This window comes from Aquarana catesbeiana, linkage group LG02, assembly GCF_042186555.1.
Source record: "Aquarana catesbeiana isolate 2022-GZ linkage group LG02, ASM4218655v1, whole genome shotgun sequence".
Classification (NCBI taxonomy): domain Eukaryota; kingdom Metazoa; phylum Chordata; class Amphibia; order Anura; family Ranidae; genus Aquarana; species Aquarana catesbeiana.
Genome location: NC_133325.1, coordinates 686,815,890 through 686,838,996, shown reverse-complemented (window position 1 = coordinate 686,838,996; position 23,107 = coordinate 686,815,890). Strand labels below are relative to the sequence as shown.

The 23,107-nt window shown below is 42.7% G+C and overlaps 1 protein-coding gene across 2 annotated transcripts in view; it reads left to right on the top strand.

The window, feature by feature from the left end:
* Positions 1 to 23,107, top strand: part of SPAG5 (sperm associated antigen 5) — a 184,872-nt gene that overhangs the window by 122,506 nt on the left and 39,259 nt on the right. For both annotated transcript variants that reach the window (XM_073616771.1, XM_073616770.1), the window contains exons 19-21: positions 6,397 to 6,480; positions 6,826 to 6,952; positions 14,519 to 14,651. In XM_073616771.1, the coding sequence (XP_073472872.1) occupies positions 6,397 to 6,480; positions 6,826 to 6,952; positions 14,519 to 14,651 (344 nt within the window). The remainder of the gene's footprint in view (positions 1 to 6,396; positions 6,481 to 6,825; positions 6,953 to 14,518; positions 14,652 to 23,107) is intronic.

The following is a 23,107-nucleotide window of genomic DNA, read 5'->3' as shown; positions in this document are numbered from 1 at the left end:
TTTATATCGCTCAGCGGCAGGGTATTTGGCCGGGATAGATTCAATGACCCACACACTGAGGCCAGCTGTAGATCGGCCGTGGTGAGTCAGGAAGTGTTTAGGGAAGCTGTGGTGGTCATGGCCTTTTTTGATAAAGCGCCGGTGCTCCCCAAAGTGGGCCCTTAGGGCTCTGATGGTTCTGCCGACATATATTAGGCCACAGGGGCAGGTGAGGCAGTATATAACAAAGTCAGTTGAACAGTTGTAGAATTCTTTTAGGGTATAGTTTTTTCCTTTGACAGTGAAGGTTTTCTGACCGTGTTGTATGAACTGGCAGGTTAAGCAGAGGGGTTTTTTGCATTGATACATCCCTCTGAGGGGTATCAGGGTGAGTGGTGATGAGGTGGGTTGGGTAGGCTTAATTCTACTGGGTGCAATTTTACTCTTAATGTTTCTGGATTTTCTATATGCCACTTTAGGTTTGGTATCGACTGTGGTTCTGAGATGAGGGTCTTCCAACAGAATAGGCCAGTGTGAAGCCGGGATCTTCTCCATTTTCTTGTATTTGTCCTGAAATTGCATGATGAAGCAGGTAGGTTGTTTACCAGTGGTAGGAGGACGCTTGGGGCCTGGGGATAGACTACGGTAATGATGGAAGGCCGCGTCGATAAGTGGGGTGGGGTATCCTTTGTCTAGGAATTTTTTTGACAGAAGTTGTCCATGGATGTCATAGTCTGAGTCTCTGGTACAATTCCTTCGAAGGCGGCAGAATTGGCTGCGGGGGATGTTGTTGACCCATCTCGGATGGTGGCAGCTATCATAGTGTATAAATGAATTACCAGCAGTAGGTTTGGTAAAGTTTCTTGCATATATAGCTTTGTTGTCATGGCAAAGCTCGAGGTCTAGAAAGGCCAAAGTGTCAGGGTCAGCAATGTGAGTGAAGGATAGGCCCAAGCTGTTATTGTTGCAGTATTGTACAAAGGTCATGATGTCATCAAACGTGCCATCCCAGATGATCACTATATCGTCGATGTATCGACCGTAATATATCACGTGGGCGGCGTGGGGATGGTCAGCTGCAAGGTACATATGTTCCTAATATCCCATGGTGAGATTGGCATAGCTGGGGGCAAAGTTAGCCCCCATTGCTGTTCCATTGATCTGGAGGTAGTGTGTGCCTTCTGATTCGAAGTAGTTGTGTTTGAGGCAAAAGGTTAAGGCCTCAAGAATGAAATTGGCTTGCCGGGGGTTGGTGAGGGGATCATTGGCCAGGAAGTGTTCAACAGCACGGACTCCCACATCGTGGGGGATGGAGGTATATAATGATGAGACATCAAGAGAGAGCCACCAATAGTTCTGTTCCCAAGTGTAAGGCTTCAGCATATCAAGTAGGTGGGGTCCATCATGTATGTAGGAGGGGAGGTTCTGTGCCAGAGGTTGAAGGAATTGGTCAATGTAGATGGAGAAGCCACTAGTGACGCTGTCCATAGCGGCTACTATTGGACAGCCAGGGGGATTGGTTAGATCTTTATGGATCTTGGGTAGATGGTAGAAGTAGGGGACTTTATAGAAATTTTTTGTGATTAAAAGAGGCTTCGGATTTGGAAATGATTTTTTCTGTCGGCTCGGTTGACCAGTGTTGCAACTTCAAGGGCGAACTGGGATGTGGGGTCACTGGAGAGGATGGAGTAAGTATTGATGTCGGAGAGCAGTCTACGTGATTCACGGACATAATCATCCTTTTCTTGGATCACTATACTACCCCCTTTGTCCGCGGGTTTGATGACAATGGACTGGTTGAGAGTGAGCTGTTCTAGAGCCTGGCGTTCTAAAGGAGAGAGATTGGATTTGATGTAGATGTGTTCACGGTTGGTGAGGAACGGAGGGAGGGTACATACTAAAAAAATCATTATCCAAGGTGGAGGCTAATGTATTACTAGTGGTTGCAGTCTTAAGGGATTTGGGCTTGTGCAACTGGGTAAGGGGTAGGTTATCCAACCAAGCTGGGGGTTGCTGCTCTTGGATGTGGTTAGGGTGATTACTAAGTGAATCATGATCGGAGTCCTGTTCTGGATTGGGCAACTGGGTGGACACAAGAACATCCGTGGAAACTACTCCTTGGGCAGGATAGGATGGTGATATAGAACTGTCATTGGGGCAAGGTGCTGTTGTCTGAGTGATGGGGGCTTTTTTTGTTCTGTTCCTGGACCGTTTCGGCTTGGGGGAAAAGAATTTGGGGATGGTAGGAGGCTGGGGAGTGTGCCATGACATTGACCAGGGTCTGGGTATGTTGTGGGGTGGGGGCCTGGGTTGGGGTTTCAAACTAGGTCCAGGGGTGTTCTCATGTAGGCGGATGGACATGACCCAGGAAGTATGCCCTGATTGGGGTTTTTTGTGTGTTTCCAGCTGAATACTTGATTAGTGTTGTAATCAAACAGGTCCCTTCTAAATTTGCCAAGTTTGCTGGCAATGGTGTTATCTTCATTTATAATTGTGTTTCTCTTAAGCATGCTGAACCATGTGAATGGTAAATGGGGAATGGTATCACAAATGGTTTTACAAAGTGTGATAATTTTATCTTTGAGAATCATATATTTCCTATCTCTCTTTTGGATGATGATGCCCATCCATTTTGCTGTACAAAATTCGGATACATGAGCCCATTCGGTGTGGAGGTCTGGGTCGAGGAAGGCACATTGTTTCAGGACTCTAAGTCCTCTGGGGGAGATTTTATGTTGTATGTATGACTGTAAGAAGAACTTGTCCCACCATTGCTGATTGGCAGTGGAGATCAGGTCCTCTAGTTTTCTAAAATGGGTGCATAGTTTGGGCATGGGGATCTTGGAGCCCGTGATATGGCAGTCCTTTTTGAAAAAATGGGCGGGGAATAGGGCATAAAATTCTTTCAAGATAACATATTTGTGTTCTTCAATGGCAGCTAGGAGATCCATAGGAACAGATCGTGGTACATAAATTACCAATGGACATATAAAACAATAAAAATAACAATATGAAATAAAATAAGATTAGTAAAATAATGAATGGAGCTTGGTAATGCAGCTCAGTTAAAGCAGGGTAACAGACAAACAGAGTATTGGTAACTGTAAGCGCAAACACACAAGTCCATATATAACAGTAGATATAAAGGGCTGAGCAACTTAGTCCATAGGGGACAGGCTGGAAGTTCAGAGGTTAGGTAGTAACCGGTAATGTAATGGTTAAAGTAGGCTGGTAGGCTAGGCGGCTGCTGTTTCCTCAGAGAGCTGGCTCTGTGATGGATGAGAGAGGGGTAGAGAAGGAAGCGCCACCTGAGTGTAGTATTAACAAATGATGTTTAATGACACCAGGTAAAAACACACTTACAGGATAAAAACATATAAAAGGCTCATCTGTATAGGTATGTGGTCCTCTGTGTTCCCTTTGATCCTGTGGTGGTGACGCTGCAGGGATGCTGGGCTGCAGAAGGTGGATTACCAGCCGGGAGCTCCTTCTGTGGCCATCAGGAAGAGACTAGGGGCCGGCGTGGAGCGCACATGAAGCATGCATGACGTCACAGGTCGTCCGTCTGCTTCCGGGTTCAGTATCCAGGGGAGGGATCGTCCAGGGAGGATGGTTAGCAGAGAGGTTGAGAGAAGGCTACGCGCTCAGAGCCACTGCTCCTTCAATAGGCCTAATAGGGAGGTGTCTGCAATGTGCTTTTATATGGCAGTGCTGTGGGATAACAGGTCCCAGCGTCTATCACAAGAAAGCACAGTGCCACCTGTGGGCGGGAGGGGAACTACAAGGTAACAATATACACAGAGAAAAAAACAGGAGGTTATATAATAGTCAGTGTCATGGAAACATATATATGAAGAAGTGCATGGTAGTAAACATGGAGACAATAATATTAACAATAGTAAAAATGGGAGTAACAATGGGGGCAAAAGATGGAGGTAAGTATAAGCCCGGTTTCACACATGTGCGGTGCGAATTGAGCTCAGGTTTCACTGGGGAGATAAAAATCTCCTGTTCAAAGGAATCATTGCGTTTTAGCTCAGGATCAGTGAGCAGGGAGAGGGGGAGGGAGTGGAATGTGGGATGGATATAGCGATTACCCTTTAACATAAGATTGCATTGAATGCAGTTTAGGCACGGGGAAACGTCCTTTTCTTTTTTTACCAAGGAATGTAATTTTTGTTTCTTGTGTACTAGTTCTAAATTCAGATCGCACCAAAGTATCCCGTAATGTTTTATTTCGCCGATATGCCTTCATGGGAATTTGCTGAAATTCGTCTAATTGAGGGTATAATCGCTTCAAAAGAGGCCAATGTTTTTTCACTATATTAAAATTTTTTTCACTGTAACTGTGAAATTGGAATACAAATGGTATCCTAGGTTGTGTCTGTTTCCGTTTTCTACAACTGTGTGTGCTGTCTGTTTGTAGGAGTTTATTCATTTCTTGTGCAATCAATCTCTCTGGGTATCCCCGCTCTTTAAACCTGAGGCACAATTCTTTTAATCTGTTGTCCCTAATGGTCTCATTGCTAACAATCCGTGCAACCCTGAGGAGTTGACTCCTAATGATAGACCTAAAAACATGAGGAGGGTGATAACTGTCAAATCTAAGGAGTTGATTTCTGTCAGTGGGTTTGGTGTATAAATCCATCTCAATCCGGCCCTGTTCTAAATATACCCGTTTGTCCAAAAAAGGGAACAGAATCGCCACCAACATGCCTCTTAAATTGAATATCCGGAGGGAACCCATTAAATGTTTCATCAAATATTTTGAGAGATTCAATGTTGCCCCGCCATATCGCAAAAAAAAATCATTATATAGTGCCACCAGGTGGCGCAATTCCTCTGAAAGTTTTCATTGATAAAGATATATGTCTGCTCAAAATCGTTCATGGATGAACATGCGTATGGTGGGGCAACATTGGAACCCATTGCAACTCCGGTGAGCTGTACAAAAAACTGTTCTTTAAATAAGAAATACACTATATATATATATATATATATATATATATATATATATATATATATATATATAATTTCCACCTTCATATTATAGTTCTTTCGCAATATGTGGAGGGGAATATTTCATGTCTTTGCCTGATGCTGTCGTCTTGTTTGTGGTTTAATATATGAAAAACTCTTGTTTTTGGATCTTTCCTTTTTTCAGATAATGGGACTCTCCCCTTGCAGTTTTATTTCAGTTTCATACTTTGTTATTTTCGGTAAATGACTTCTGGCATACGTTAATCCTTGTACTGTATATAGGAAGCATAGTAATTTAATATATATATTTTGCTCACATCGTTTGTAGTTTCTGTTTTAAACTTGTAACTGGATGTTATTTGGTGTATAATTAACCAAGTGACTCTGCCATTGTTTTGGGCAACAGCTGAGTCAACACTGGATTTTTATTGAAGAGACCGTCTTCATCCTCGGAACAATGGGGCTCAATTAACCATCTTGGAGATTGTATGGTCTTCAGTTCAATCTTTCCTATGGAGCTGTGATATCTTGACCTGGATTTCCCTTGATCAAAGACTTTATTTACTGCCCTCAAATGTCAGGTCCTCCCAGCAATGTCAACTGGGGTTGAGTAGTTGCGTAGACCTAACATTACATTTGTACTGATGAAATTTGGTCAACTTGATTGTCTGAAGAACCAGTTCTTCTAGGTTTTTGTCTTAAATGGTTCAGGAGAGGGGCAAATTTGGTCATTGCAAATCGTACTTCATTGGTTTTTATAATTATCTCCTCACCTGGTGATTCACTGCAAGGGGCTTCCACTTTTGGGTTTAAAGAGTACGTCCTTGAGTTTGAACCCTACTTCTAGAGAGTTGGAGGGCTTTTCATTGTTGCCAGTCTAAGCAAGGAGAGAACCTTTTTCCTCCTGTGAACTCCTTCAGTGCTACCTAAATCACTGATCCATTACTGCAACAACCTGGTTCCTTTAGCCTTCATGCCTTAACCCTAGGTTCACACTTCTGCATATGGCTGCGGGAATTGCAGCGACTCCCACAACCACCCGCATTGAAGACGCACTTCTCTGCGGAAACGTGCAGGCTGCCATTCATTCTAAATGGCACCGCCATGCATGTAAAATTGCAGTTCAGGTGCAGGAACCACAGGGAGATCGCATGGTCAAAAAGACCATGCGATTTCCCTGCGGCCGCGTTTTTGCAGATGCATGGACCCTTTTTTCATTTTTTTCCAGAAATGCAGGCATGGCAGCCTATTCATTTGAATGCGCTGCCGTGGCAGCACGCAAAGATGCATAGGTGTGAACATAGCGTAACTGAATACATAACTGGTCCATAAAAGGCCCTGATGTGAGTCGGTTAGCAACTAGAATGTTGTAAGAGGATTTGTGCATGACAAATTTCCATAAATACACATCAATTATGTTTGTTTTTTTTCCTCTAGATCCTGAAGAGCCCAAAGCAGACAGTATTTGGAGTGAAACAAGTGCCTTCACAGTTGTAAAGCCAGTGGCTTCACCATCTGCAAGTGTGTGTCTACTGATCTTATAAATTTATATTGTTTAATGTGGTTTTCTGAACAGTTTTATCATTACATTTTCGTAATGGGGCCATAGGCACTGGAAAACAATACAGAATAAGAAAAAGTCTGTACAGCAAAAAAAAAGTGAAGCTCGTGTTTTGTGAAAGTTTAATACATGCATACCAGACTGTTATGCCAAGGATGTACTGTATCTTCAAACAATGAAGACTGTATAGTCTTAGATGTGATTTCATGCTTTCAAGCCTTTTTTTTTTAACCTTTACCAATGTTACGTAATTGCATTTACCTATTACATTTTCATGCAGTGTGTAACATTTTCTCTATCACCAGGCACTCCAGTGATAAATTTGACAGACCTGCTACTTGAACTGAGCAGTGTTGTGTCAGACGTTGTCACCGTATCATCACGTGCCATGAACACAAAACAAGATTTCATCAGAAGTTTGAAGATGGAAATGTAAGTCAACCGACTGACTTACATATTTTGTGGTGATACAGATGGTGTCACAACTTTCTTCTTTGTTTACTTTGCAGCTTCCTCTTCATTCCTGCCTTCAGGTCTGTCATCCCTAAAAACCTAATTCTCTAGCTTTGACATGGCATGCAAACGAAAGAGGTGTAGAGCTTAAAGTGGTTCTAAACTGTCGGCGCTATATAAATCCTGTATAATAATAATCAGAAGGTTTTTTTTAACCTTACCTTTTACCTTTTACCGCCGCACGCCGATGTACGTTGGCAGAATGGCACGGGTGGGCAAATAGGCGTACATGTACATCCCATCCTCCCCGTGAGCGGCGCAATCACACCCCCCGTGACAGTCGGGTTTGTTAGGAGAGCGGTCAGTCCCCAGGGCCGGACCAATGATTTATGGTCTGGACCTGGTAAACGCTCCTAACAAATTAAAACCTTCCCCTGTCTGTGTAAACACAGACAGAAGGAAGTGATGTCATCTCTCCTCATGGAGTCTTTTCGATTCCAGTGAGAGAGAGGACATCTAACCGTGAGTTGCACCAACAATACACTAACACCAGTACACATAGGTACACTTGCGCGCCCCCCCCCCCATCCCCCCCCCCCCAGTTAACTTTCACTCCCTGTCACTGTGTCACCAGTGAAGTTTTGATTGATGTCATTTGTGACTGAAATAAGTGTTAGGGCAGTTAGTAGTAGCCCCCATTAGGTCTAGGTTACCCCCACTAAAGATTTAACCCCTTGATCGCCCCCCCTTAACCCTTTCATCCCCTGTCGCCAGTGTCACTAATCGATCGCCGTATTTGTGACACTGGTGACGCTAGTTAGCCCCCCATATATAACCTAACAAAGGTTTTAACCCCCTGATTGCCCCCTAGTTAACCATTTCACCCCCTGTCACCAGTGATCACCGTATTAGTGTTACGGGTGACACTGGTTAGTTTGTTTTTTTTATAGCATCAGGTCACCCGCCGTATATTACCCAATAAAGGTTTAACCACCTGATCAACCGGGGGGTGATATCAGTTAGGTTTTAGCGTCAGTCAGGGTCTGCGTCGCCCCAGGCAGTGTCAGATTAGAGCCAGTAGCGCCAACACCCACGCATGCACCATACACCTCTCTTAGTAGTATAGTGTCTGAACAGATCAATATCTGATCTGATCAGATCTACACTAGCGTCCCCAGCAGTTTAGGGTTCCCAAAAACTCAGTGTTAGCGGTATCAGCCCAGATACCTGCTAGCACCTGTGTTTAGCCCCTCTGCCCAGCCCACCCAAGTGCAGTATCAATTGATCACTGTCACTTACAAAACAGAACACACGTAACTGCAGCGTTCGCAGAGTCAAGCCTGATCCCTGTGACCGATAACAGTTTTTTTTTGGTAGCGTTTGGATCAGCCGCTGATAGTCAGGAGCTTTTTTACCTATGAGTCTCATTGGTGTACCAGTAAATTTAGAGACCCAAATGTCAAATCAAAGGTACACTAGTGAAGAGGCCTACACGTGTCTGAGCATGACAGGTAGTGAAGAGGAAGTCGCTCATCTGTCAGATTCAAACTCGGAATGCAATCCTGTAGATAGCAGCACCACCCTGACAGATAGCTCTGATGATGGAGTTGTGGTCCCTGCCAAGGTCAGGCATACCAGACACCGATCTTCTGCTGTCGTTGAGGTGCAAGAACCGCAGGGCTCCCGTATGGAGCAGAGAGCCGGTACTAGCGCCGCTCATCCTGGTGAACTGGCAAGCACCAGCGACCTAGTACATCCTGGTCGTAGTCAAACCAGCACTGCAGTAACACGTGGTGACATGGCGAGTCCCATAAGTGCAGTTCAAGCTGGTGAGGTGGCAAGCACAAGTAGTGTACCGCAGCCACCAAGAAGAAAACAAACACAGGCCCGTCGTGCCCAAACAGTTGATTTTACGTCACTTGATTTTTATTCGCTGTTTTTCACGGAAGATCTCTATAGATGTATTATGGACCAAAACAATTTGTATGCTAGTCAATCGCCGCTAATCCCCATTTGACCCTTGCAGAGATTGGAGACCAATTACGGTTTCCAAATTTAAGACCTCTCTGGGCCTATCCCTCCTCATGGGCATAACCAAAAAGAGTGAATTGCGGTCATATTGGTCCATTGACCCAATTCACCATATGCCCGTGTTCTCTGCCTACATGGCCAGGGCACGATACAAGCAGATCTTGTGGTTCGTGCACTTCAACGACAATGAACTCTGTTGTCCTCAAGGTGACCCTGGATACGATCGGCTGTACAAAATTTGGCCCCTCGTAAACCACTTCAACCAACGGTTTGCAGCCTTGTTTACTCCCCATCAAGTTGTCTGCATTGATGAGTGCCTGATTGAGTTTTCTAGCCGCTTGTCTTTCAAACAGTATCTTCCCAGCAAGCGTGCCAGATATGGGGTCAAGATGTATAAGCTCTGTGACAGGGCATCAGGCTATACATATAGTTTTATGGTTTACGAGGGAAGAGATAGTCACGTGGAGCCGCCGAACTGCCCAGATTACATAGGGAGCGCTGACAAGATTGTGTGGGACTTGATGTCACCCTTATTCGGAAAGGGGTACCATTTGTATGTGGACAATTACACGAGCGTGCCACTTTTTAGTCACTTGTTTGATCACAGAATTGGCGCATGTGGCACTGTGCGATCTAATCGTCGGGGCTTTACCCCAGCGGCTTGTAGATTCCTGTCTTAGGCTGGGGGAGAGAGCCTGCTTAAAGTGTAATAATTTGCTCGCTGTGAAGTGGAGGGATAATCAGAATTTTTCGTTCTGTCCTCCCTTCACGCAGACACGACGGTCCAAATTCCTACGGCAACTGGTGTTTTGGAGAAACCCCTCTGTGTCCACGAATATAACCTTAATATGGGAGAGGTGGACCTCAACGACCAGTTGTTAGCGCCATACCTAATTGCCCTGTAAGGCCAGACGCTGGTACAAAAAAGTGTCTGTATACTTATTTCAATTGGCTCTGCTAAATGCTTATGTGCTATACAAAGCTTCAGGACAAACTGGATCCTTCCTTAAATTCCAGGAACAGATCATCACAGCCCTTCTGTTTCCAGACGGTGCTGTGGCCCAACTTCCCAATCCAAATGCAGTAAGCCAGCTACATGAGAGGCAAAATACATTCTGCTGCTTCTCCTAAGTACGGGGATACCACATGTGTGAGACTTTTTTTGGAGCCTACCCGTGTACAGGACCCCGAAAACCAATCACTGCCGTCAGGCTTTCTAAGGGTGTAAAATGGTGATTTGACTTCCTCACTACCTATCACAGTTTCGGAGGCCCTGAAATGTCAAGATAGCACAAAACCCCCCTAAATGACCCCAATTTGGAAAGAAGACACTTCAAGCTTTTTGCTAATAGGCATGTTGTGTCCATGGAATATTTGATATTTTGCCACAAGTTTTGGGAAAATTACAATTTTTTTTTTTTTTTTTTAAGACAAAGTTGTCACTAAATGATATATTCAAACATGGCATGGCTAAATGTGCAATTACACCACAAAATACATTCTGCTACTTCTGTGTACAGGGGTACCACATGTGTGAGACTTTTTGGGAGCCTAGCCGCGTACAGGACCCCAAAAACCAAGCACCGCTTCCAGGCTTTCTAAAGGCGTAAAATTGTGATTTTACTCCTCACTACTGATCAGTTACGGAGGCCCTGAAATGTCCAGATAGCACAAACCCCCCCAATGACTCCATTTTCGAAGGTAGACACCCCAAGGCATGGTGAGTATTTTGCAGATCTCATTTATTTTTGAAAATTAAGAAAGAAAAGAAAAATTATTATTATTTTTTTTTTTTTTTCAATTTTCAAAACTTTGTGTCTACTTTCCAAAATGGGGTCATTTGGGGGTGGGGGTTGTGCTATCTGGGCATTTCATGGCCTCCGAAACTGTGATAGGCAGGGCGGAGTGAAATAAAAAATGTACACACTTTGAAAGTCAGGCAGTGATTGGTTTTGGGGGTCCTGTACGCGGTTAGACTGCCAAAAAGTTCCACACAAGTGGTATCCCCGTACTCGGGAGAAGCATATAACCATGCCATGTTTGAACAGTACATCATTTAGTGACAACATTGTGTAAAAAAAAAAATTGTAATTTTCCCGAAACTTGTGGCAAAATAAAAAATATTCCATGGACTCAACATTCCTATCAGCAAATAGCTTGGGGTGTCTACTTTCCAAAATGGGGTCATTTGGGGGGGTGTTGTGCTATCTGGGCATTTTATGGCCTTCAAAACTGTGACAGGTAGTGAGGAGTGAAATAAAAAATTTACACCCTTAGAAAGCCTGAAGGCAATGATTGGTTTTTGGGGTCCTGTACGCGGCTAGGCTCAGAAAATGTCTGACACATGAGGTATCCCCATACTCAGGAGAAGCAGCAGAATGTATTTTGGGGTGTAATTCCACATATCACCATGGCATGTGTGAGCAATATATCATTTAGTGACAACTTTTTGTAATTTTATTTTATTTTTTGTCATTTTTCAATCACTTGTGACAAAAAAATAAAATATTCAATGGGCTCAACATGCCTCTCAGCAATTTCCTTGGGGTGTCTACTTTCCAAAATGGGGTCATTTGGGTGGGGTTTGTACTGCCCTGGCATTTTAGCACCTCAAGAAATTACATAGGCAGTCATAAACTAAAAGCTGTGTAAATTCCAGAAAATGTACCATAGTTTGTAGATATAACTTTTGCTCAAACCAATAAATATACGCTTCTTGACATTTTTTTTTTACCAAAGTGGCTAAATAGATTTTGGCCTAAATGTATAACTAAAATTGAGTTTATTAACATTTTTTTTATAACAAAAAGTAGAAAATATATTTTTTTTTTCAAAATTTTTGGTCTTTTTCCATTTATATCGCAAAAAATATAAACCGCAGAGGCAATCCAATACCATCAAAAGAAAGCTATATTTGTGGGGAAAAAAGGACACAAATTTCGTTAGGGTACAGCATTGCATGACTGCGCAATTACCAATTAAAGCAGCGCAGTGCCAAATTGTAAAAAGTGCTCCGATCATTGCCAAATCCTCCGGGGCTGAAGTGGCAGGTATGAGGTGTGCGGCGGCTCCTCCTCTCTCAGCGCCCAGTCCAACTGCATGTGCAGCTCTGTGCCACCTCAAACTGGGGTCGGCTAGGTACAACAGTTTAGCAGGAGGCGGCGGGGCGGAAGCTGCTGGACATGAGGCAAGAGAACGGGAGGCTGAGACGTGAGGAGGCAGAGGTTGAGCTGAGCAAGGCGGTGCTGTGGCTGCTAAGGGGAAAGTGAGACTGGTGCACAGAGAGCTGTGTGTGATGTGGGGTGAGTTGGGTGCTGCTGCGCACTGTATTTTTTTTTTTTTTTTTCACAGGACTTGACCCCTGGGTCGGGGTGTTGTAAATCAGAGTGTTCTGACACTGGAGAATTCCGGAATTCACTTTCAGAAAAATAGCTCAGCGGGAGTGAATCCACCTTGAATGTGTGCATGGGGGAATCGGGTTAGGTTTTTTTATTCCTTCAACTCGCTGTTTGAATAAAAACTCAATCGTCTATGGGCTGTTTAACCGCTTCCCGCCTGCCCAACGTCATATGACGTAGTCGAATTTGAGCAGTGATATCTGAATAACTGCAGTTACAGGCATCATTCAGATATCTACTTTTAGAGCCGGCGATTCCCTGCACAATAAGAACAATCATAGCGGCTTGATCGTTCTTGTAGGTGATGGGAGAGGACGTCCCATCCCGCCGCCCTCCGGTGCTTCTCCGGTGCTTCTCCGGACTCGCCCCTGCCATCAGTGAACCGGAGAAGGAACCGACCGGCGGAGGATGTTGACAATAGAGATTTCCAGCGGGCCAGATGGTCCTCCGAGCCTCTGATTGTATGGAGGCCGGGCCTGATGGTGTGACGTCACGCCTGGCCTCTGCATTTGAAAAAAATGCAGCCGCCTCGGCTGGGAAGCCAGGATCCATCCTTCCTTCCTTCCTTCCTTCCTTCCTTCCTTTTTTTTTTTTTTTTTTTTTTAAGGCTTCTCAGCCTAGAGGTGAGATCTGGGGACTTTTTGACCCCAGATCTCACTGTAAAGAGGACCTGTCACGCACTATTCCTATTACAAGGGATGTTTGCATCCCTTGTAATAGGAATAAAAGTGATAAAAAATGTATCAAAGCTTCAAACTAGAAAAATAAAAGTAATATTAACAATAAGTTAAATACATTTTTTATTTATTTTTTTTAAGTGCCTTTGTCCCCGCGTACTCACTCGCAGAAGCAAGCCACATATGTAAACGACGTTCAAACCACATGTGAGGTATCGCCACTAACATTAAAGTGGGAGCAATAATTCTAGCATTAGACTTCCTCTGTAACGTTAAAACATGTAACCTGTAAAAAATTTTAAGTACCGAAGTTTGGCGTCCTACCACGAGCGTGTGCAATTTTGAAGCGTGACATGTTGGGTATCTATTTAGCGTAATGCAAATTCCGTGCGAGATAAAAAGTTGCAACAATTTTATTCTCTAGGGTCTCTGCTAAAAAAACATATATAATGTTTGGGGGTTCTGTGTAATTTTCTAGCAAAACAATTATTTTTGCATGTGGGAGAGAAATGTCAGAATTGGCCTGGTAGGCAAGTGGTAAAGTTTGTTAACCCAATACTTCATATTCCTGATATGTGCCTGCTATACCATGTACTTGTATGAGAGTCTCCTGTTCTCCTTGTATTGCTACATTTATGTGAAATTCCAAGTGTTCCTGCTAGTCCCCTTGCTTTCCAATTAAAAACTGACCACACTAAGCAGGAGAGCACACCATGGTCAGTTCTCTAGCTATACTGGGAACTCCGTATTCTCTCCTCCAATGATTAGATATGTCTTGACACGCCCCTGTTGCACAGCCATTCACTGGCAAGTTCAGTGTGCAGCTACTTCTCCCCCCAGCTCTTATGCAGCTGAGAACAGGGGGAATGTATTCATGTATTTAAAAAAAAAAAAAGTATTTATGTTTTGTTTTTTTTTTTGTTTGTACGTATACAAAAATGTTTTGCCTTTCATTTTGATTTAAAACGGAAAAGGTTGTTTTACAAGGTGATCATTTCCACTCACTTTAAGCTTTAGTCAGCTCCTGGAAATCATTTATTTACTCATGTATTTCTGTAAGAGTCCACCTTTATCTCCCACCCCCCCAAATCACCAACACATTACATAAGTCCCAACTTATTATAAAAGAAAACTTTTTAGAATGCTAGGATGACACACATTTTCTGATTAGATTGGCCTGTGTGTGTGGTTACCTGACTTTGTAGTGACACTTAACTGTAAGGTTCTCTGGGTTGAGGATTGATAATTGTTCCAAATCAAAAATCATATCTCTGCAATCTGTCACAGATTGATGGCCCAAATCAAAAAACACATCTCTGATACAGTCTGTTGAGGATTGAGGTGAATTGCTCAATGTGCTTTTATAGAGTTTTATAATAGGTTGGCTCTATATAGGAGTAAAAATACATAATAAATCTCATCATCTCCTTTTTCTAAAGCTCTTCTTTGAAGGAAGAGCTGCAGAATCAAAGATACCAGCATAAGTGTGATGTGCGTGACCTGCAGGATGAGATTGACAAGCTAAGAAAAATCAACGGTGTCCTTGAGGAGAAAATAACCAATAAGGAAAAGGTAAATATCCAGCCACTTTTTTCAGAACTATAATACTTTAACCATCCATTTGAAGTTTATCCCCAGTAGATCTGTCATGGGCTGGGGGACCTTTTTCTGATAGGCTCTTATGTTTATAAATAGCAATTGCTTTTTTGGATGTGTTTCTCAGTGTTGTGATCACATTTGTGATCCTGATCTAGGTAGCTGCTAAGGTCATATTGTAATGGAAAGTCACTAAACCAGTATGGTTCCTGGTGATGTGGTTGCTTTGACGGTCAGCCTAAAGTTTTTAAAGTACAGGCTTAATGATTATAAATGTAAAGTGCACCTTGCACCATAATGTTAAATGGTTGACATATTGTCATCTGATTGTAATGGAGGTCTTCATGTGATACCTCTGCATGTGACAATACAGTGGGGAAAATAATTTTGATTCCCTGCAGATTTTGTAAGTTTGCCCACTTACAAAGAAATGAAGGGTCTAATTTTTTTATCATAGGTGTATTTAAAAAGATTGAAACAGAATATCAACCAATAATTGAGAAAAAAAACACATTATTAAAATGTTATAAACTGAGTTGCAGTTCAGTGAGTAAAAAAGTTTTTGATCTCCTACCAACCAACAATCAATCTGGCTCCCACAGACTGGCTAAAGTATGTGGTACACAGGAGCACCTTCTTAAAATTGACAGGACTAATCTAACAACTCCTCGTTATATGTATAAGACACCTGTCCACAGAATCTTTCTTCCATTCAAACCTAACCATCATGGGAAACACCAAAGAGCTGTCAAAGGAACGTCAGGGACAAGACTGTAGACTTGCACAAGTCTGGAATGGGCTGCAAAGACCATCAGCAAAAGGCTTGGGGAGAAGGAGACAACTGTTGGCGCGATTATTTGCAAATGGTAGAAATACAAAATAACCATCAATCGCCCTCTGTCTGGAGCTTCATGCAAAATTTCACTTAATGGGGTAAGGCTGATCCTGAGAAAAGTGAGGGATCAGCCCAGAACTACACAGAAGGAGCTTGTGAATTATTCCAAGGCAGTTGGGACCAGTGTCACCAAACAAACCATTGGTAACACAATATGCCGCTATGTATTGAAATCCTCCAGTGCTCGCAAGGTCCCCCTCCTCAAGAAGGCACAAGTACAGGCCCGTCTGAAGTTTGCCAATGAACATCCAAATGATTCTGAAAAGGTTTGAAAGAAATTGCTGTGATCAGGTAAGACCAAAATGTAACGCTTTGGCATTAACTCAACTCGCCGTGTTTGCAGGAAGAAAAATGTTGACTATGACCCGAAGAACACCATCCCTACTGGAAAGCATGAAGGTGGAAACATTATGTTTTGGGGCTGTTTCTCTGCTAAAGGTAAAAGCCGATTTTGCCGCATTAAGGGGGCTATGTATTGTAAAATCTTTGAGAACCTTCTTCCCTCAGCCAGAACACTCAAGATGGGTCTTGTGTTTTTTCAGCATGACAGTGACTCAAAACATACTGCCAAGGCAACAAAAGAGTGGCTCAAGAACAAGCACATTAACCTTCGGGTCTCTCCACTCATTCAAGGATTAAAGATTGCATGGCTGGAGGAAAGGGTAGCTCTAGATGCGGACGGCTTGCTGCTGTTTTTAAATGATGCAGGTCCCTCTCTAGAAGGGGCACTTCAGACTTTAGAGGCGTTTTCTTCCATTACTGGGTTGAGAGTTAACTGGTCAAAGTCACTATTGTTCCCCATAGACCCTGTCGCTCACCAGTCTGCTCCTTTTGACGTTGCAGCTCCAGTAGGTGGAAGATTTTAAAGTGGTTGTAAACCCATTACAACCACTTTAACCTACAGGTAAGCCTAGATTAAGGCTTACCTGTAGGTGCAAGAAATCTCTCCCAAACCTAAAAGGTTTAGGAGATATTTGCAGGAATAGCGCCACCGATGTCTATGGCGCATGCACCGTAGACATCGGGTGCAAGCGCACTGAGCGTGCCATTTCTAACGGCAATCATGCCGTTAGTGGCAGCACCAGTGCGCATGCGCGGGAGTGACATCATCGCGGCTCCAGCCAGTCACAGCGCCAGAGCCTCGATACCCGGAAGTCACTCCGGAATAGATGTTGGAGGAGGTGAACGAGGGACGATGCTGGGGCTTCGATCTCAGGTAAGTCATTCATAATGAGCTAGTATGCTATGCATACTAGCTCATTATGCCTTGCAGGGTGTATTTAAAAAAAAAAAGAGGCTTTACTTCCTCTTTAAATATTATATTTCCAGTCATGATACAGACTATCTCAAGCTCAATTTGTTTCCTGTCTTTCAGGCAACAAAGGCTCAACCTGAAGGCATAGGAACACCTACCCCTGTCCCTATTGGGCAGCATAAATTTGATAAAAATTTAAAATTCTCCCAAAATTTAATTTTTAGGCGCTCTCCCCAATGGTTCCCGAAATCCTTTTTTCTACAGCTTAATCAACTGTTCTCCTTTATATGGGCATCCAGTCCTCCAAGATACAAATTGAAAACACTGATGCGGCCTACCTCCTGAGGAGCATTAGCCCTGCCAGACTGTTACAAGTATTATTTAGCCTCACAGCTGGTAACAGCTAAATGGTGGTTGTGTCCTGACCGATATAACACCTCTATGATCTTGGAGGTGGCGGTGCTAAATTCCTTGAAGGCCTTTTTTTCCGTAGTCCTAAGGCACCATACCCACTGACGTAATCCATGGTTACCACCTTGAGGGCATGGAGGGTGGGTCTGACTTGCGAGGCTATGCCACATAACGGTGTATCCCCCAATACTCCTCTGTGGCAAAATCCGAACTTATCGCATCTATATACTATACCAGATCCTCAAGTATGGGCCAAATATAGAATCACGCTTATTTTCCCCATTGTTAATAATGGCTCTCTATGCCCATTTACATCATTGATTGAAGATTACAATATTCCAAACACTTGTTCAGATACTTCTAATTGTTCCATGCCAGTTCCCTGTGGATAACACAGTCTGCTTTGGAAGAAACAATTCGCGCTGACTGCTTGAAGAAGCCTACTTCTGTGCTCTATTATATCCTATTTGTCTCTCTCCCTGATCTCTACTCAGACAGAGGTAGTTGAGGGATATTCCTGAGCTAGACAATGAAGACTGGGAGGATCAGTGGGACCTACCCTTTCATCATCTGGTCTCTTGAAGAGATAAACTAATTCATTTCAAGATCCTCTCCTATGCGCGCAAAGCCATAACTATGTCATGGAATAAGGTTGCACCTCCCTCTCTTGTCTTTTGGAAACAGTTAATAACCTCCCGTTATACAAAGACACATATGCAAATAGGGGCTGTCACAGAAAATATGACAAGGTGTGGTTTAAGTGGCTGGCTAAGCCCAGCACAGCTTCTATAATGGACATTTGAGGATATATGTACGCCCTAATGTTTCTTGCAATAACTATGAAATTGAGGTGATGAACATGACCTAGTGACAATCCCCCATTCTTGATTAACTTCTTCTGACATGTATAACTCATTAATTTTGAGCGAGAGCCAAGCACACTATACCTAGCTCATTGTTTTGGTTGCCTAGCTCCAGATGAGAAGATACTCAGTATTATAGGGCCCCGGTAGGGGTGGATGTGTAATTCCTTGCTATTTTCTTTCAATGTAAATCTTTGTTTTATTTTTCTTCTCTGAGCCGATTGTGCTGTATGTTGTTCAATCTTAATAAAAAGATATTTAAAAAAAAAAAAAGTCATGGAGTGGCCCAGCCAGTCTCCAGACCTTAATCCTATAGAAAATTTATAGAGGGAGCTGAAATTTCGAGTTGCCAAACGTCAGCCAAGAAAATTTAAGGATTTGGACAAGTTCTATAAAATAGATTGACCCAAAATCCCTCCTGAGATGTGTGCAAACCTGGTAACCAACTACAGTAAAACCTTGGTTTGAGAGTAACTTGGTTTGAGAGCGTTTTGCAAGACAAGCAACATTTTTAAATAAAGTTTGACTTGATATACAAGTAGCGTCATGTCACAACTGGGTATAAAAGAGAAGAGAGGCACCTCTAAGTGTAGCAATATGGTTACATTTAATGAAGGTACAACATTTAGCAACATATTGCTACACTTAGAGGCGCCTCTCTTCTCTTTAATACTCTGTAGCTCCTGCTGGATTTTGCTTCTAATCCACTTGTGCAGGCTTCCATTTGTGGATGGACATTTTATGGTTACACAACCTATCACATGGCTATAATCTTTTTATATGGACTATAAACTGACGGACCTATGAATAAATGGCTGTGGGACAAATCATTTGAGTTTCCATTACTTCTTATGGGGAAATTTTGCTTTGATATACAAGTACTTTGGATTACAAACATGTTTCTGGGACCAATTATGCTCTCAATTCAAGGTTTTACTGTACAAGAATTGTCTTACCTCTGTACTTGCCAACAAGGGTTTCTCCACCAAGTTCTAAGTCATGTTTCCTTGGGGATCAAATACTTATTTTACTCACTGAACGGCAACTCTTTTTAAAACATTTGTATTGTGTTTTTTTTTTTTTTTTTTTTCTGGATTTTTGGTTCATCCTCTAAATAGACCTATAATAAAAAATTATAGACCCTTCATTTCTTTGTAAATGAGCAAACTTACAAAATCTGCAGGTAATCAAATCCTATTGTTTTTCCTACTTTATATGCATCTTCTTGCTCTGTAGGCTACTCTGTTCTGTTCTATTTTATGGTTATATTCTCTTATTTCTCTGGAAGACTAAACAATTGATAATATCAAAGCGGTATTAAAACCAAAAGTGTAATTTCTCTTACGTTCATTGACCGACCCAACTCTTCTATTCTTGACCATAGGGTTTATAGCGCAACATACAGGAATAGGACACCAGGCAGAAAAAGAACAGAGCACCGCCTATGGGCAGTCCTAGCTGGTATTAATCTTCTTTTTGCTTTAGGCAAGCCAATTTTTTTTATTTGGTTTGCCCACCCTTCATGGAGGCAATGCTTTGGGATGCCCTCATGTTACTTATCATAAAAGCCCTTTCGCTGAGTTCATCGCCGGACACAGCTATTCTATTCTCGACCATGAGGTTAATAGTGACAGCTTGACACAGGCTCCTAAGCCATCTGTCTTTGTGCCTCAGCCCACTGCTCAGTCCTTTTTTGACCACCTCCCATCTCTTCCTCTCCCCGCAGCTACCGCACATATGGTGGCTGTCCTTCTCCCCTCTGCCGCTGCTTACCCGAGAAGAGGAGCAGTCCTGCCAGTGCTAGGCTTGTTGCGGGCAATTGGCAGGCAGCAGAAGGGAGAGCAGCCACAGCTGAAAGACTGACCTCAAAGCAGCAGCAGCAGGAAGAGTAAGAGATAGCCAGGGGTGAGAGTGATGGACTGAGAAGGGACAAAGACATTGTAGTCACATGTCAGTCACCAGTCCTTCCTGCTGCAGCTGCCACTAAAGCCATGTGGGGTGGCTTCCACAGGAGAGGACAAAGTGAATGGCCTTTCCAGGAAGCTGGCAGGTTATGAGGAATGAGAGTGGCAACTTAATAGCCAGAAGATCTAAAACTAAATAATCTGTCCCAGCCAACTGGCTGCAATGTTTGCAGGTGCTGGTTGGGTGGAATACTGGTTCATCAGACACATCGAGAAGTACAACAAAATGGCTCCCTATCCGCACATTGCCTCAGCATATAGTGAGCTCCTCTTGGTAATAAAAAAAAAAAATAGCTTCAGCTTGGTTTTCAACCCATGGGAGAACCCCCTGTGACATGTTTTTCCCAGTAGGGCAGGGATCCTCAAACTACTGCCCTCCAGCTGTTGCGGAAATACATATCCCATGAGGCATTGTAAAACTCTAACATTCACAGATATGACTAGGCATGATGGGAATTGTAGTTCCTAAACAACTAGAGGGCCATAGTTTGAAGATCCCTGCAGTAGGCGCTTAATTGTAGAGGCCTCCTTGATTATTGCTTTTTTGTTGTTGGAGCCAGAGGAACAGCTGCAATATTGTTGCCACTAACAATAGGGAGGTCCATAGAAAAGGCAGGATCAACCAGGTATATACAAATAAGAAAAAGCTATATGTTGCTGGGTGTCTAAACACAGGTTTAAAATGTACTTTTAAAGAGATATACGCTAATACAATTTTTAGGTTTAATGACACTTCGTACAATAGGGAGTTATCTATTGTGTTGCTGTATTCTCACAGCAAATGGGCACAATGGGTTGGGTTTATTCACTCTCTTGAGGGTTAAGACAAAACAATACCAAAAATCACCTTCTATCCATAAAAACACCAAAGGGCAGAAACAACCTAATTAACCAATGATAATTGATATGTTTTAAATTTTCATGAAAAGCAGTAGTAAGCGCAATACAACTAATACACTAAAAGCATAATACCAGAATTATAGGTCATTTCAAATAGACAGGGCTAATGCAGAGTGTCATGTAATTGTTTTTTTTTTTTTACAATTTCTTTAGTTTATTATTGTAGTCCATTCCAACTGAAGCTTCCGCCATCATTGCGGAATCTTCTTGCTCCCTTTCCCACCTGAGCTATTGCCCTTGTACGTCAGTGCAGTAAGGTTCAACAAAGGAACTGATGAATGGACAGCACTCTTGCAGGATTACAATATAATGCCTTAAAGTAATAATGGAGACACAGCACATAAGTGTATTAATTAACGGCACACTCATACAAAGTCAGGCTGCTTGTAAATGTACCACATCCACATGCTTTCCAACACCCAAAACCAAATTTTATGGTAGGACTTTACTGGACAGACCATTCATTTAAGAAAAGTTTTTATACGATTTTTTTTTATATTAAAAGTTCCATATATTTCATAAAGAAAAAAGCTAGAATCACATGCGAACCCCCCCCAAAATGAGGAACCAACATGACATAATTGTGCTAATCATTCTTTTTTTTTTTTTTTTTTTCTGCCCCAGTAACGTCTGACTATAAAATTTGGTTTTGGGTGTTTGACAGCACACTCAATTTGCCATCGTTGCGAATAACAATGTGCACGCGTGAGTGAAGTAATTAAAACAACGAGCTAACAATCTCTCCTAAACTGTGCACCTTAAAGACTCCTACTAGTAAGACATTACTTTATCATACATCACGGGACACTGAGGCTATTATTCCTTACTTACTGGGTTGTACTCCATCTCCAGGTGAGTGGACATTGGTAGAACAAAGGTCTTTAGACAGGAAGTGATCCCCTATATAACCCCTCCCATACAGGAAGTACTTTGGGTTTTTTTTTTTTTAACCAGTTTCTACAAGTTGTTAGAGCAGCCGAGGATTCTGCTTTCAGCCATAGTGTACTGCAGGCTGCCGTTTAAAGTCTGATGGCAATTTTTGTTTGGCAGGGTGTCTCCCTCCCCGCAAGGCTATTGCTCTGGGACATCCTAGTAAGTAAGGAATAATAGCCTCACTCTGTGTCCCATGATGTATGATAAAGTAAATCAATTTTTTTCATCCTACTTACCTGTAAAATCCTTTTCTTTGCGTACATCATGGGACACAGAGGTCCCTCCCCTCTTTTTCAGGATTAAGTGCTTGCTACGAAACTGAAGTACTTCCTGTATGGGAGGGGTTATATAGGGGATCACTTCCTTTCTAAAGACATTTGGTCTACCAGTGTCCATTTACCTGGAGATGGAGTATAACATAGTAAGTAAGGAATAATAGCCTCCCTCTGTGTCCCGTGATGTACTCAAAGTATAGGTTTTATTTTTATACCTATTTACTGTACATGGTGCTGGCTTGTCCTGGGGAGTTCACTCCCGCTTTTATTCTGCAATTGGAAAATTAAAGTTGGGTACACCCTTTTGAGGCTGTGTTTATGGTTAAAGGGTAATTTTTGCCCTGATTTTGTCTGAGCACTTGATCATCGTATGTAGCCCATATCATTGTGTGTGCCTGTTTCCTGGGATAATGAATAATGGGTGTAATCCATACAATTAAAGCTGAGCCCCAATATCTTTGGATAAAGCTCATAGTGAATATAAATGGATATAAAGTCATTTTAACTGTTTTCCTAATATCTTTCATCATTAGTGGAGTCTTTTTGCTTCTGTTCTTTTTGCTTCCTTTGTGTAAAATACCCAAGTGATCCTGCCATTCCCCATGGTTTCCTGTTAAAAACCTACCATGCTGAGCATCAGAGCATAGCGTGTTTAGTTTCTAGCTGTGCTGGGAACTCTGCCTTCTCTTCTCCAATGATCAGACTTGTGCTGACACGCCCCCCCCCCAATGCAGAAATTCACTGGGAAGATCAGTGTACTGCTGTTTCTCCTCCCCCAGCTCTCTGAGCTTCTTACGTAGCTGAGAATAAATGCTAAGTGATCACTTAACCGCTTGCCGACCGCCGCACGCCGATGTACGTCCAAAGTTTGACGGCAGATATCGTTATGGCAGCAGCTAGCTGCCATAACCCCGGTATCCCTGTTTTCGTGCGGAG